Source organism: Misgurnus anguillicaudatus, chromosome 6, assembly GCF_027580225.2.
Source record: "Misgurnus anguillicaudatus chromosome 6, ASM2758022v2, whole genome shotgun sequence".
Taxonomy (NCBI): Eukaryota; Metazoa; Chordata; class Actinopteri; order Cypriniformes; family Cobitidae; genus Misgurnus; species Misgurnus anguillicaudatus.
The window spans coordinates 3,993,232-4,007,487 of record NC_073342.2 but is presented as its reverse complement, the minus strand read 5'-3'; the positions used below and the strand labels follow the sequence as shown (position 1 = coordinate 4,007,487).

General features: G+C 34.6%; 1 protein-coding gene across 1 annotated transcript; it reads left to right on the top strand.

The window, feature by feature from the left end:
• The first annotated feature begins 86 nt into the window (after positions 1 to 86).
• dus2 (dihydrouridine synthase 2) lies at positions 87 to 13,768 on the top strand. Its single transcript, XM_073868374.1, has 16 exons — positions 87 to 211; positions 426 to 562; positions 818 to 863; positions 997 to 1,088; positions 3,814 to 3,857; positions 3,951 to 4,011; positions 4,092 to 4,139; positions 4,448 to 4,513; positions 4,612 to 4,682; positions 4,769 to 4,855; positions 6,649 to 6,817; positions 9,071 to 9,192; positions 12,354 to 12,497; positions 12,576 to 12,663; positions 12,929 to 13,006; positions 13,091 to 13,768. The coding sequence occupies exons 2-16, from the start codon at positions 431 to 433 to the stop codon at positions 13,346 to 13,348; spliced, it is 1,506 nt and encodes a 501-aa protein (XP_073724475.1). The 5' UTR covers positions 87 to 211; positions 426 to 430; the 3' UTR covers positions 13,349 to 13,768.
• Positions 13,769 to 14,256: the final 488 nt, after the last annotated feature.

Sequence of the window (14,256 nt, the reverse complement as noted above, 5' to 3'; positions counted from 1 at the left end):
ACCACACATAGTTTTAAACAAACCGTTAACTTATGTGTTATCTGATATATACTGACCGTTAAAGTAGTGAAAATAATAAAATAAACCATGGTAGAATCAGAAATTAATTATTCCTCGGCGCACAGTTATGACGTCAAACCGGAAGAACGCTGCACGCGCACGCACGTTTTTCAACCACAGCTGTAATGTAGTATACTGAAGTTTGATGATTGTAAGTTCATCATATATGTTTATTTATATCTAATCGCATTATATCATTGTAACAATAATATTGCCATTGTGATTTTGATTAACGTTAAGTTACATTTATTTAAAAAGACGAAAACATTCGGCATGACGTTTGTATGCTGTGAAAGCAACCAGAGTTAAATGTCCTGTCACGCTCGTATAGTTTCATAGTGATTTATATAATGTTGTGTCTGCAGTGATAATGATGATGGCCAGCACTGTTGGGAGGTTGTGTTTTAGTAATAAGTGTATTCTGGCTCCTATGGTGCGCGTGGGCACTCTTCCCATGAGACTGCTGGCGCTGGATTATGGAGCAGATATTGTGTACTGTGAGGTGAGAGGGAAAATTTATTATATACTTGTATTAATGTCACATTTCACTTACTTAACCTCTTTTATGCATAACTTTGCATATTTAAAAACTACTCTCACGTGTTTACATTCCTTTTTGCATTCTTTTGGTTTACTGTCAACAACAACAACAACAATGTTGACTTATTCAAAGCTGGATGAAAAAAAGATTTTTATTTTGATTTATTTTGAGGACATTAATTCATTAACTTGAAGCTATGTTACTTTGTCATTTCAGGAGCTGATTGATATCAAAATGGCTCAGTGTGAGAGAGTGGTGAATGGTATGTATCTATATAACACGTATACCTACACCACATTTAAGAAATTGTTTATGTGCCTATTATGGATCCTTAGTAATAATGTGTAACATGAGCAACTTCCATGTTATTAAGGTTTCATCTTGTGTATCTTTAGATGTATTGGAGACTGTTGATTTCATTGCTCCAGATGAGCGTGTGATGTTTCGTACCTGCAGTAAAGAGAAGGACCGCGTCGTCTTTCAAATGGTTAGTACATGCATACACTTCAAGGGATAGATCTCCCAAAATTGAAAATCCTGTCATCATTTATTCGACCCTCATGTTGTTGTAAACCTGTATGAGTTCCTTTATAAACACAAAAAGAAGATATTTTAACTCTTTCCCCGCCATTGACGAGTTACCTTGTCAATTAAGAGAAAACATTTTCCTGCCAATGTCGAGTTTGGCGGTAATCTGTAGATCCGCAATTTATAAAAAACTGAAGCAAAAACTAATTTAACAACATTTTAAACTCCATGTATGTTTTGATCATCATTCTGAATCTGATCTCTAACAAAAGTCCTTTATTTCAGGTTTTGCTCAAAACGTATTATATATGAGTGTGTGCAGTGTGTAATTATTATGTACATTTAAATACACACACATATTCATGTACGTATTTAAGAAACATTTACATGTGTGTGTATATATATTTATATATATATATATATATATATATATATATATATATATATATATATATATATATATATATATATATATATATATATATATATATATATATATATATATATATATATTAGGGCCGGGACTCGATTAAAAAAATTAATCTAATTAATTAGAGGCTTTGTAATTAATTAATCTAAATTAATCGCATTTTAATCTCATCTAAATATTTGACCTGAGAACATTAAGAAGTAATTTTTTTACACTCTTAGTATACACTCTTAGAAAGGATGGATATGTTAATTGTTTACACATTATTGTGCGGTAAGCTTTTAACACATTATGTGTAATTTTAACACATTATGTGTCATTTTGTGTTGATTTTGTGTTCAAGTATAACACATGTTGTGTTAAAAGTAACACAAAATGTGTTGTTTCAATAATAACACAGAGATTCCAGGATAAGGCAGTTAGTGTGTTGTCCCAGAATCAACACTAATGTGTTGTTTTTAACACATTCGTTCTAAGAGTGTACCATGAATAATGACTGAATACATAAGCTTAAGCAACAAAATATTGTTTATTTTTGTTCAACCATGTCGTTGTACTCTGAGTCGGGCTAATGTCCACGCTAGCTGCTGTATGTTTTGCATTGAGATGATACTTGAGGCTCGATGTGCTGCGGTGATATGTGAATTCCTTGTTGCATAGCTTACACACAACCATGCTCTTATCGACGCTTACCAGTGATGCGCGGGTCAAAACAACCAGAACCTGACCGAGGTTTTCATCTAACCCGCCGGCAACTCGGACCGTAAAGAAAAAATATATATATTATACCCGACCCGCTTCCTGGCCCGCATTTCTTAAAGTAGTCATTTTTTTAATAATTGCAGGGGATTCTCGGGTTTTGACTGTCTGTGTTCCGGTACCTATTTGCGCGGATCCCCCACCTCACGTATAAAAACAACAAAACATATACTATATAGCCTATAATAAAATATATAAAAATATGTTATGCACATTTTTAACTTCCACATTATAGTTTTCTTAAGTGGGATTCGGATGTGAAAAGCACTGCATAATGTACGCGCCTTTAGTGTTACCATTGAAACTTAACTAAATTAAAAAAATAAGAGGTGATATATAACTTTAGCCTACATAAATGCTTATTGCTTTAATGTTGCGAGTTCCTCTTCAGATTTTCTTGCTGTTATGTTTAGAATAGTTCATTGTTCAGAGTTCATATGATGATCTTATAGTCCATTTAAAAATGTTCTTACAAACTGACTCTATTCGTCAGAAAAACACCATTTAACTTTTTTCCTTTACCTGCCGTCGCTGTTATCTGTGCTTGTCCTCCGTCAAAGTAGCCTATTAAAATTAATATGAAGTTGATTTTTAAAAGTCTTAAGAACACCGCAAATCAAACGTGCTGCTACATTATGCTCTAAATGCGCGTGTAAATTTAATTTCTGGGCACTGCCAGGCTGATTTTTTGAAAAGTAAGTGATTTACTCACTGCATGTTTTGGCATTCGGAAGCATATGCATCAATGAGATGCACGGTGTTGCTTTTAATGTTCTTTTTAATTTATATTCACAAAACCTAACAACAAAACATTGTTTATAATTACGAGACAAATTATTTGAAACGAAATTCGTTTTAAAGTAGCAAACAAAACTTAAATTAAACTCGTAATAAACTAATTAAATTGAAACAAAACAACATTACAACAATATTTAAACCCAACAATACTCAAACATTAACATATAACAGACATTACGATACATGTTAAAATAATCTGTAGTTTGTTGGTAGATGTTTATTGGGCAAAACCTCCGTGGCAAACCATTTTTACTTTGAAATTGATGCGTTGTCACGTTAAAATCAGCTGTTCGTTTAGGTTCCGTCTACTTTTATTTACACTGCAGCACAACCCCGGAGTTCTCGAACTAAAACAGGGTCTGTAGCATTTACGAATGACTCCGTAAATAAGTGCGATTAAAATGCGTTAAAATGTTTAACGCGTTATTTTTTGTGTAATTAATTAATCTTAATTAACGCGTTAAAGTCCCGGCCCTAATATATATATAAACTAAAAAAAAGATATTTAAATAAAAAAAATCTGACATGAATATATGTATGTGTGTGTGGTTAAATATACACAATAATTACACACAGTACACACACATATATTATGCAAAAAATAACATTTATTTTGTATGTGATTAATCTTTTCCCAGCCTTAATTTTAATACATATGTATGCTTTTTAATGACTCTTATTTTCCTCTATGTTGCAGGGGACAGCTGATCCAGACCGAGCTCTGGCTGTGGCCAAACTTGTGTGAGTTGCATATAATCCAGTATATATCTAATGTTTGTCAAAGCGATTGCTCTGAATGATTAGAATTTAAAGCTTGTGTATCGTCCCGAACAGAGAAAATGATGTCGCGGCCGTTGATGTAAATATGGGCTGTCCAAAGGAATACTCTACAAAGGTAAGGACAACTTCTGTACTTGTTATTTATTGTACATGATTTAATGTATGAGTTATATTTGTGCTGTTTATATTTAATAGGGAGGAATGGGTTCGGCACTTCTCTCTGATCCAGAGAAAATAGAAGCTGTAAGTTTTCTTCGATTTTTGGTGCTAATATGGGACGGTTTCCCGAACAGTCCCAGACTAAAATGCATGTTTGAGCTGCCATAATTGAAACACCTTATTGACATATCTTAACATATATCAGTGCCATTGTTTTGAAAATGGTTTGTCTTAAATGTCCTAATATAACTATAAACTAGTCCTGGCTTAATCTAAACCCTGTCTGGGAAATTGCCCCTATGTCTTTTATTTATTACATAAAACTTGAAATTAAACAAAATCATGTTTTGCGTTATTGATTTATTGAGTTTCTAGCCTCTTGTCATTTCTAGATTCTGAGCACTCTTGTGAATGGAATTTCAAAACCAGTAACATGTAAAATCCGGATCCTCCCTACAGTAAGTGTTTATATGAAAGTACTGTAGCCTGTGGAATAAGAAAATAATGTTTGATGATCTTTAAAATATGAATTTTCTTGTCATTATATGGTTTTCAGCTTGAGGAAACAGTCAATTTAGTGAAGAGAATTGAAAGAACAGGAGTGGCAGCCATAGCGGTGCACGGCAGGTCAAATGTTTTCTTTTAACATTAGTGGATAAACTTTTGTTTCAGTAGCTTCAATCATTTGTATGTTTTTGTATGCGTGCTTTCAGGATGAAAGAGGAGAGACAACGCCATCCGCTCCACTGTGATTATATTCAGGCTGTAGCCGAAAGTGTGTCTATACCCGTCATTGCCAAGTTAGTGTTACATTTATTTCACTCGTCTTTTATGCACACATGATATAAAATCTGTAGTCATATGCTGCTTAAACGTTTACAGATGAAATAGCTGGGTGATTCTCACAAAATCCAGATTTAGAAGATGTTCAGATTTTTTTTAAAGCCCTTGAAGCCAATTTTTTTGCACATATAAGATTAAGTTCTGAACTTACTATAATTATTATTTTTAGAGGATTTAAAAAATATTTCCTGTAAAATAATTTACATTTTTAAAAAATATATAATTACCGCAACATGATATTACATTAAATATATGCATTTACAAACTCGTGTTTCGGTAATGAGAACTAGAAAGTTGTCTAGGCACTATGACAAACAAAATTTCAACTTTTATCTGGAGAGAAAAAATAAGAACTGCTTACCTGGTAGCCAACAATTTTTTTTTAAATGTTAGTTCCTTGAGGGCTTAAACAATGATTGAAAATTGTTGCGGAGCATGAGAATTTTTCTTGGACACATTTATATTCCTTATTAGTCTCTACATTTACTGATGATCACCAAATACCACTTTTCTTTACTGTAAATGTTTATAGTATAACATGCACTGAAGCTTTTTATCTTATAAAAATTTCCATGTCAAAGAACCCAAATCCAGTCATGGACACGTTGCGGTAATGAAAATCTTCCCCTTAAATGTGGAAAAAACACACAAAATTGGTTTGTATGATGCCATTTGAAGTCATGTGCAAAATAGTTCATGAAGAGATGTTTGTAACGGTATGCTACTTATTTTGATAGCATTTACTTTTTTTATCAAAATGTTTCATGACACCTCATAAGTCTAATTTAGCGAGAATCACCCAGCTTTAAAATGCAATGCCATTCATACATATTTAAAGTTTATTAAAACTACTTTTCCTCATTTATGTGGACAGAAAGAAGAAATGCTGTGAACATGAGCAATTATTTCTTGGTTGTCTAAGTAGTGTCAAAGTAGAAGTTTTTTTTAAACCTATGATTTATGACATAATGCCCAAATATTAAGTTTACTGTATCCAAGCAAAATATTTTTGCACCTTTAAGTGTTTCTTTTTACTCCATTTTTACAACAAGCCCCTTAAAATTCCCTAAAATTCATCTTTAGAGATCCACATCGCAGTTGATCTGCTCCTTATAAAATATTTACAGCAAAATTAAAGATTAAAACTGTTTATTACACGGCTCTGATTCTGATTGGTCAGTTGAGACATTTGCAGGTTCGTTCTTTTCAAATTATAACCGCTCCAAAGTAATAACGCATAGCTGGTACTACTTGTACGAACCATCTTGTGACAAACACTGGACAACCACAATTAAGAATTTTGACATTCATTTTAACATGTACAAAAAAAACAAAACATTTAAACAGTGAATAGAAGAACGAACAACGACAAGACAGCTTACTGAGTCTGAACTTGACAAAATAGAGCATGACAGCTACGAAGCCAACACACAAAAAAATACAGAATGGGCATTAAAACTTCAGACAGACAAGTATGAAGCAGAGGATCTTAATAAGGTATTGCGATCATTTTATGCATCTGTGCAAAGTTTCGCGGAAGGATAAAAATGTTAATTTAAAACAAATATGCCAATAAAATGTTTCAAATTCATATTCATGTCCATTTTTTTTTCTTATGTGGCAAGTAGCCGTGTAATAAGCGTCGGGTCCTGATCACACTGTCGGGGCTTATTTCCCGATAACTACCGGCTGCCTCTACATTATCCCTTACATATTTTACTCTCAGTCTTGTTTATATATCTTTCTGTAGTGGTGGCTCTTTGGACTTAGTGAAGACGTTTGATGACATCGAGGATTTCCGGGTGGCTACAGGAGCGTCGTCTGTCATGCTTGCCCGGGCGGCCATGTGGAATCCTTCTATCTTCCGCCAGCAGGGGACGCTGTCTTTAGAGGCTGTTATGGAGGAATATATCAAATATGTGAGTGGTATAACATTAACTTACTGAGCAAACTAAATGTTTCCAATCAGCAGTGTGTTTATTTAAAGCAATATTCCACTTTCATGGAAAATTTTGATAGTTTACTCACCTCCATGTCATTGAAGATGTTTATGTCTTTTTTTGTTCCGTCGAAAAGTTTTTTTTAAAGAAAACATTCCAGGATGTCTCTCCATATAGTGGACTTTAGTGGACCCCAACAGTTTACAGTTTATTGTGTTTTAAAGGGCTCTAAACCATCCCAACCGAGGCATAAGGGTCTTTTCTAAAAAATGATTGCCATTTCACCAAAAAAAGTACTTTTAAACCACAACTTCTCCTCGTGCAGTAGCCTTGTGATGCACCTTACATATTACACAATCACGTCGAAAGGGCACGTGTGACATCTGCAAAACTACAGCTTCAGTGTTTACAAGTGTCGAGAAAGAGGAGCTTTCAGACATTGTTGTATGTTGAATGACACTTAATTAATATCTTTGTGTAAGTTTATTATTTAATTAAAACTCACGTAACACACGCCGTTTCTGCATTTCTGATGTTAATCTGGAGTAGTATGACATCCTTTATATCTCTGAAGAGTCTTTAGTTTAATCAGATTTATAAAAAGAAAGATTAGCTTTACAGAATCTTTCCGATAACGTACAAAAAAAATGAAGAAGGAGGAGTTACTACCGCGGGAGGAGCGAGTACGAGTCATGCAACACTAAACAACACTGTTTAAAGAAATAGTCTACCCTTTTGCCATATTAAACTATGTTATCATCTCAACTTTTTTCAAGCATTTTTCAAAACGTGATACCCTACTTTTAATCCAGTACTAGGCTATAGTTATTTTAGGACATTTAAGTCGTTTTTACAAACAAACCTTACAAAAAACAATACTGGTGTGCATCTTGAGACTAAACAATAGCACTGATATATGTTAAGATACAATGTGTTTTTAAATGAAGGGAGCTCAAACATGCATTTTAGTGCATAAGACAAGCCCTGTCCGGGAAACCGCCCCATAGAGTTCACTCTTAGAAAGGATGTGTTAATTTTTTACACATCTTTGTGCGTTAACCTTTTTACACATTATGTGTCATTTTGTGTTAAAAGTAACACAAAATGTGTTGTTTCAATAATAACACATAGATGGGTGCATTCTGGGACAACGCATTCAGTGTGTTGTCCCAGAATCAACACTAACACTGTTGGTTTCACATTCGTTCTAAGCGTGTTGTAATAAATTTACCACAAAACCACATAGCATACTCATTATTGGATTTATGTTGTCAGAAACCTGAAACATTACCAACCTTGTCCACTTTTGTTTAGTTTGTGTAGCGGGGTTTTTTTAAAATAAAGAGATTCATTTTTAAAAAATCGAATAAAGACAAATGTGTGCTGTTAGTCAGGCGGCACTAAAAATTGTGAAACTAATCTCAGTTACGATCACAGGAGCAATGATTGTGTAATCACCAAAAGCTGCGATTACATCTTTACACTTACGATTGTTTGTGAGTGGTTTGATACAGTGTTGAATCAGAAGCAACACACACACACACACACACGTTTGCACAGTTGTACTTTTTGAGGACACTCATAGATTTAATGCAACCCCCATCACCTTACCCTAACCCCAACCATCACAACTAAGTGCTTAACCCCTTACCCTAACTCCAACCTTATCCCAATTCAAACCCTAAACCCAAGTCTTAACCCTCAAACAGCCCTTTAAAGGGTTAGCTGTACACACACACGCACACACACACACACGCACGCACACCTATCTTTGTGAGGACACTTATAGACGTTATGCAATCCCCAACCCTTACCCTAAACCCAAGTCTTAACCCTCAAACAGCCCTTCAAAGGAGTGGCAGAAAGTGAGGACCCACCAAAATGTCCTTATTAGACCTCAAGAAGCTGAATGATTAAATGACATGAGAAAATTTTTACAAATTACGAGTAAAGGGAAATTTTTTTAAAAAAGTGTCACTAACCTGTTGAATGTTACTGTGTATATTTACAATGTGTTAAATCAATAGTGTAGTTGATATTTTGACATTATGCAGCACTTCTGATATTGTTTTGGATGTTATTCTTTTTCAAAAGGTATAAAATATTTAAAAACATACTTTAATGTAAAATCTAATAATCAACCATAATAATTGCAATAACTGTATCAAATAAAAACACCCAGCTGAGACTTTTATTATATGTGATGTTTATTATATTCTTTTGTGCTTACAGGCCGTTCGATATGACAATAACCCGTTCAACACCAAATACTGCTTATGCCAGATGCTCAGAGACAAAGTCGAGTCTCCATTAGGAAAACAGTTGCATGCAGCTCAGACCATTGCAGAAATCTGGTAATTCACATTTATAATAACTTTAATTTGATATATTTATTTGTCTCTATACATATGTAATTATTTAACTGTTTCATTTCCCTTATCATATTTTTGTGACCAATAATATTTCATTTTCTCACCAATTTTAATCTTTTTTTTAATGGATTATTTGTGACCTTAACCACAAAACCAGTCGTAAGGGTGATTTTGTTTTAAAAAAAATAAAAGCTTTCCATTGATGTATGGTTTATTAGGATAGGACAGGGGGTACATGAAGAGTTTCGAGGGGGTATGCAAAAAGATTTAGATTTTGCTTTGATCTCATTTACTTTTAATAAAAATGTCTTTCGTTTGTCCAGTCATTGCCCTAAGATTGATTTTTGTGAGGAAAGCATTGTAAAAATGACTACTTTAAAGTAGGGATGTCAATTTTTGCAATTTCCAATATTCGATTATCATTTAAATTAACTATAAATCAATCTAATAATCTTTAACAGTAATAGTGCAATAAGCCTTCACTGCTGTGGCATATAGCCAATGACATAAAAGTGTGCATAAAAACGACAGCTTCCTCACGCGAATTAAAAGATTTTATTTTGTCTAAATAACATGCTAGTGGGATTGTAAAATGAGTCAATGTAGTTGTTGTTTTGATAAAATCATCAATTTAAACTTATCTTGTAATGAAATATAATGACTAATAGACACAGTGTATAACTCCGCCTCCTAACAGACGCATGAAAGTCCATGTCAAAATAACAGTTTTATTATCATCAAGTGTTATTTATCAAGTTGTTTACCTCGCTTTCCGAGTCGTTGATACACCGTTTGTAATTATATCCAAGAAGCACACGAAGGGCACTTTTCTCGTCGTCACCTCAGCTTAGACGTACTTTCAGCAAAGATGCTTATATTACGGAGATGCCAACCTTCCATTAGAAAACACGCAGCGCCTCAGCCAGTCAATAATGATGATCAGTGATATATGTTGCGGGCATTCAGGGTGTAACGACAGTCAGTTACAGTTTCATTTGACAGTTTCTTGCCATAATTTAAGATTACATTTTAATCTGTTCATTAAAAACGGCTTCTGGTCTCCTTCTCTGTATATAGCAGCGTTGCTATGCTAATCTTGCAGTCTTCCCCGAAGAGGGTCTTTGCTTTCAGTATCCTAAACGTATTTGCATTTTCTGCGTCGGACCCTGTCAGATCCACTGCGGATGTAATTTCGTTGCGTTGACAGCCAGCCAGCCTCGTCTCGCATGACGTTAAAAAGCACATGCGTGTGCTTTGCATCGAGCATCGTTGTGATCATAGCTAGTAGTTTAACTTTTGCGCGCTCGCTTAATTTTTTTTTCTCCGACTGTATGTGTTTTGCGCAGGCGCCGCACACACGTGCATGATCTTGTTTTTCAACAATCGTTAAGTTTTATCGAGTAAGTTCTTATCGACAATTAATCGAAGATCGATTAATTGTTAACATCCCTACTTTAAAGGAACAGTAGGCAGGATTGTGGCCAAAACTGGTACTGCAATCACACAGCTGGTGGCCAATACACAACATGACAACATAAACATCAGTTGAGGGCTGCAACTCCACTTTTTAAATGACAATATCCTGGCCAGACCACTGTTGTCAGTGATATAAGTATTTGAAATGAAAATGATTTCTTAATGTCTAGTGACAAATCAGGGCCATTTTATGATTAATTGATATACATTTCTTACATACTGTTCCTTTAAATGTAATTTATTTATAGTGAATGTCTTAACACATTTTGTTTCTCTTTATATTTGAACAGAATAATTTAAGTTGTTTGCACACTTTAATTATCAGTAACTTAAATTGAGATTTTAGTCAATTTAGGGCCAGATTTACTAAAAAGGACGTGAGAGCTCAATTCCAAACAAGCGCCGTGTGATTTACTACAAAGACGCAAATAAAATACACAGGCACAATAATGACATAAGCACATTTCCATAATGACCACTGCAATCTACTAAGAGCAGCGCAATTTAGTACAGGGTTGCAAATAAGAGACCTCGGCAGGACATCGAAATGAAAATGCGGACTGCGGAGTGTGAAATTCCAGCTAAGTAAAAGTACACTAGAAGAACCGGAGGACGAAAGATGAAGGGTTAAACGAAGTTTTGAAACACCTGATTTGACTTCTCCTCCTCTCCTTCTCCTTTGGCTTGGCAAACTTTATTTTTTTTAAAGTATGTTCCTCTGGCAAATTTAATACTCTTCTCCCATTAATGTTGCTCCTAAAATGAAAACTTCTACAAATGCATATGCAATAACGTTGCAAAAATAACACCTTTTAAATATCTACTGCGTGTCTTTAGTAAGTTCAGTCGTTATTTAGCGGCAAAATTATGGTTTGTGCAAGCTGTTAGTAAATCTGGCCCTTAAAGGGGTCATATGATGAAATTTGTTAATTTGTAAAATAAGTCTTTGGCGTTCCCAGAGTCCGTATTTGAAGTTTTATCTCAAAACACCCTACAGATAATTAATTATAGCATGTCAAAATTGCCATTTTGTAGGCCAGAGCAAAAATGTGCCGTTTTTGCGTGTGTCTTTTAAAATGCAAATGAGCTGATAAAATGCAAACACTGATCGCAATGATGGTGGTTTGTTGAAATAAACATGCTTCATCAGTAAGTGATTTTTACTTTAATGTTTAAAATTAATTGATTAATTAATATTACTAATTATTTGTCTTTAAAACACAACTTTGGTTTAGTTTGGATGAAGGGGTACTTGAGCCTTACTGATAGGGCTGTGGGGGTACTTGGGGCTAAAAAGGTTGGGAACCACTGGGATAGGACAATATTTGGCCGAGATACAATGATTTGAAAATCTGGAACTTGAGAGACCAAAAATCGAAATATTGAGAAAATCTCATTTAAAGTTCAAAGTCCAAGGAAGTCCGTATACATCAATGCATATTTATGAAAAGGTTTGTTTTAGTGCTCTTTACTGTCTAACCGCTGTAAAGACCTTGTTGACTGAATGGTTGAAGTTGTAAGCTTTTACATGAACCAAACTTTAATGGAAAATCCCCAAGGAACAGGTAGTAAAGTGAACTTTGGAGGCTATTTTGCTTTATCCACTCACAAAAGTTTTGATAGTTTTACGGTAGGAAATTTACAAAATATCTTCTTGTGGCGTTCAGTGAGGTGTTTGGCATGACTGACTTCTACAATAAGACCGCAGCTGAACTGGAAGCTAGAAGATCTTCTCTCCAGGCCGACAGTGATCAAGCCTTGAACCCGAAACTAGAGGATGATGTCATCACAATGCCCATCCGCTTTGAGAGGTTTGGATTTATTGCGACTCCCTTCATAATTAATTATGCTTATATGCTGTGTTCACACTTGTGTCTGTTATTGTGCAGACGAGATTACCCACCTCAGATCACACCGAAGATGTTCCTGCTGGAGTGGAGTCGAAAGGAAAAACTTGATCAACCCGTGTATGAGACGGTCAGTTTCATTAGAGATAATGCTATGATATCAGGAGGTCACTGATAATGATACTACCGATTAGTGTTGGGGTCAAACGGGTCACAATTAGTACTTTTAGATGCAACCAAATAATCAGTTTGTAATCGTATTGATGGCTTAATCGAATTAAAAAGCCTTCATGTAAACACCTTAATCAATACGATTGAGGTCGATCAGATACAAATTTTGTTGGAGACAGACTTACTAATGCCAACTCTAACCAGTGTCCATTTGACTTTTATAGGAGCAGCGAACTCAAGATCGAGCGTTTCAGTCCACGGTTCTTGTGGCTGATAAGAAGTACCGCTCTACGCTATGGGAGTTTTGCGTACAACCATGCGAACTGTATGATTAAACAAAGCCGAGAATCATTGGAAATCATACTTATTTTTTGTATCTCAGGGAGAAGTCAAAGAAATTCGCAGAGCAAGCGGCAGCTTTAGTATGTTTGCGCACACTCGGCCTTCCAGAAGGTCGAATAGGAGAGGAAAACAGCGGACTGGTGAACAAACGCAAGAGGGATGACAAACCGTGTGCAACGCCGGATGACAGTGAATCAGCAGCCCGAAAGAGACACGTCGCTGTAGCCCCCCTAGAAGAGGAAAAGGAAATGATATGCAGGACAAAAGTTGTAAATGGTGTTTGTGGTCAGACCTCACATTAACATTGGTTAGTCATGAACTGTCTGAACTCACTACAAAGACATCTCAAGCCATCAATACATTAAACAAGTACTTTTGGACATGACAACACACTTAGTTTGATTTTAGGGTTGTACACTTGGACTGTTTCTTTGTCATTTGCCATTGTTGTCTGACACACAACTGTTGTGTTTTAAAATAGATTTTTTTCTTTGTTGTATGCCGCTGTTTTATGTGGCGAAACAACTATTATCACTTCTTATCTTTTTAAATGATTTAATTGTTTTCAACCTTTCACCAAAAAGGGGCTGTGTTGATTAAATACAGGGAGTTTAAGGAAGTCAAACCAGATGCCATGATGTTATAAACCATTTTATTTAATATTTTTTATTATTTCCAGCATCTTGATTTTATTTGAAATAAATGGTGTATGTTTATGATTATTTGGATATTGCTGATTTATATATTGCTGAATATTATTTTGGTTTTAATTTTGTCATTAGTTAATAAGAAATCCTCCGATGACACAAAAGCTGTCTCCAAACCTAGAATATTAACCATGGTTTAACAACAAAAAAATCACTATAGTTTTGCTACAGTAATTATCCCAGCAGGCATTTCAATGTTAAATCAACATTTAATTACCCTTTGATTTTGCAAATTGAATCAACGTTGAACAAACTACTGACATTATTTCAACCAAATTTCAACGTTGACTTTTAAGCATTTTATTAACCTTTTACAACCGTTTAGCATTAACTGTTTTATCAATGTTTTTTCAACGTTGAAACAAGAACTGACATTATTTCAACCATATTTTAACGTTGATTTTTAAGCATTTTATTAACCTTTTACAATCGTTTAGCATTAACTGTTTTATTAATATTTTTTTCAACGTTGAAACAAGAACTGACATTATTTCAAAGTTGAT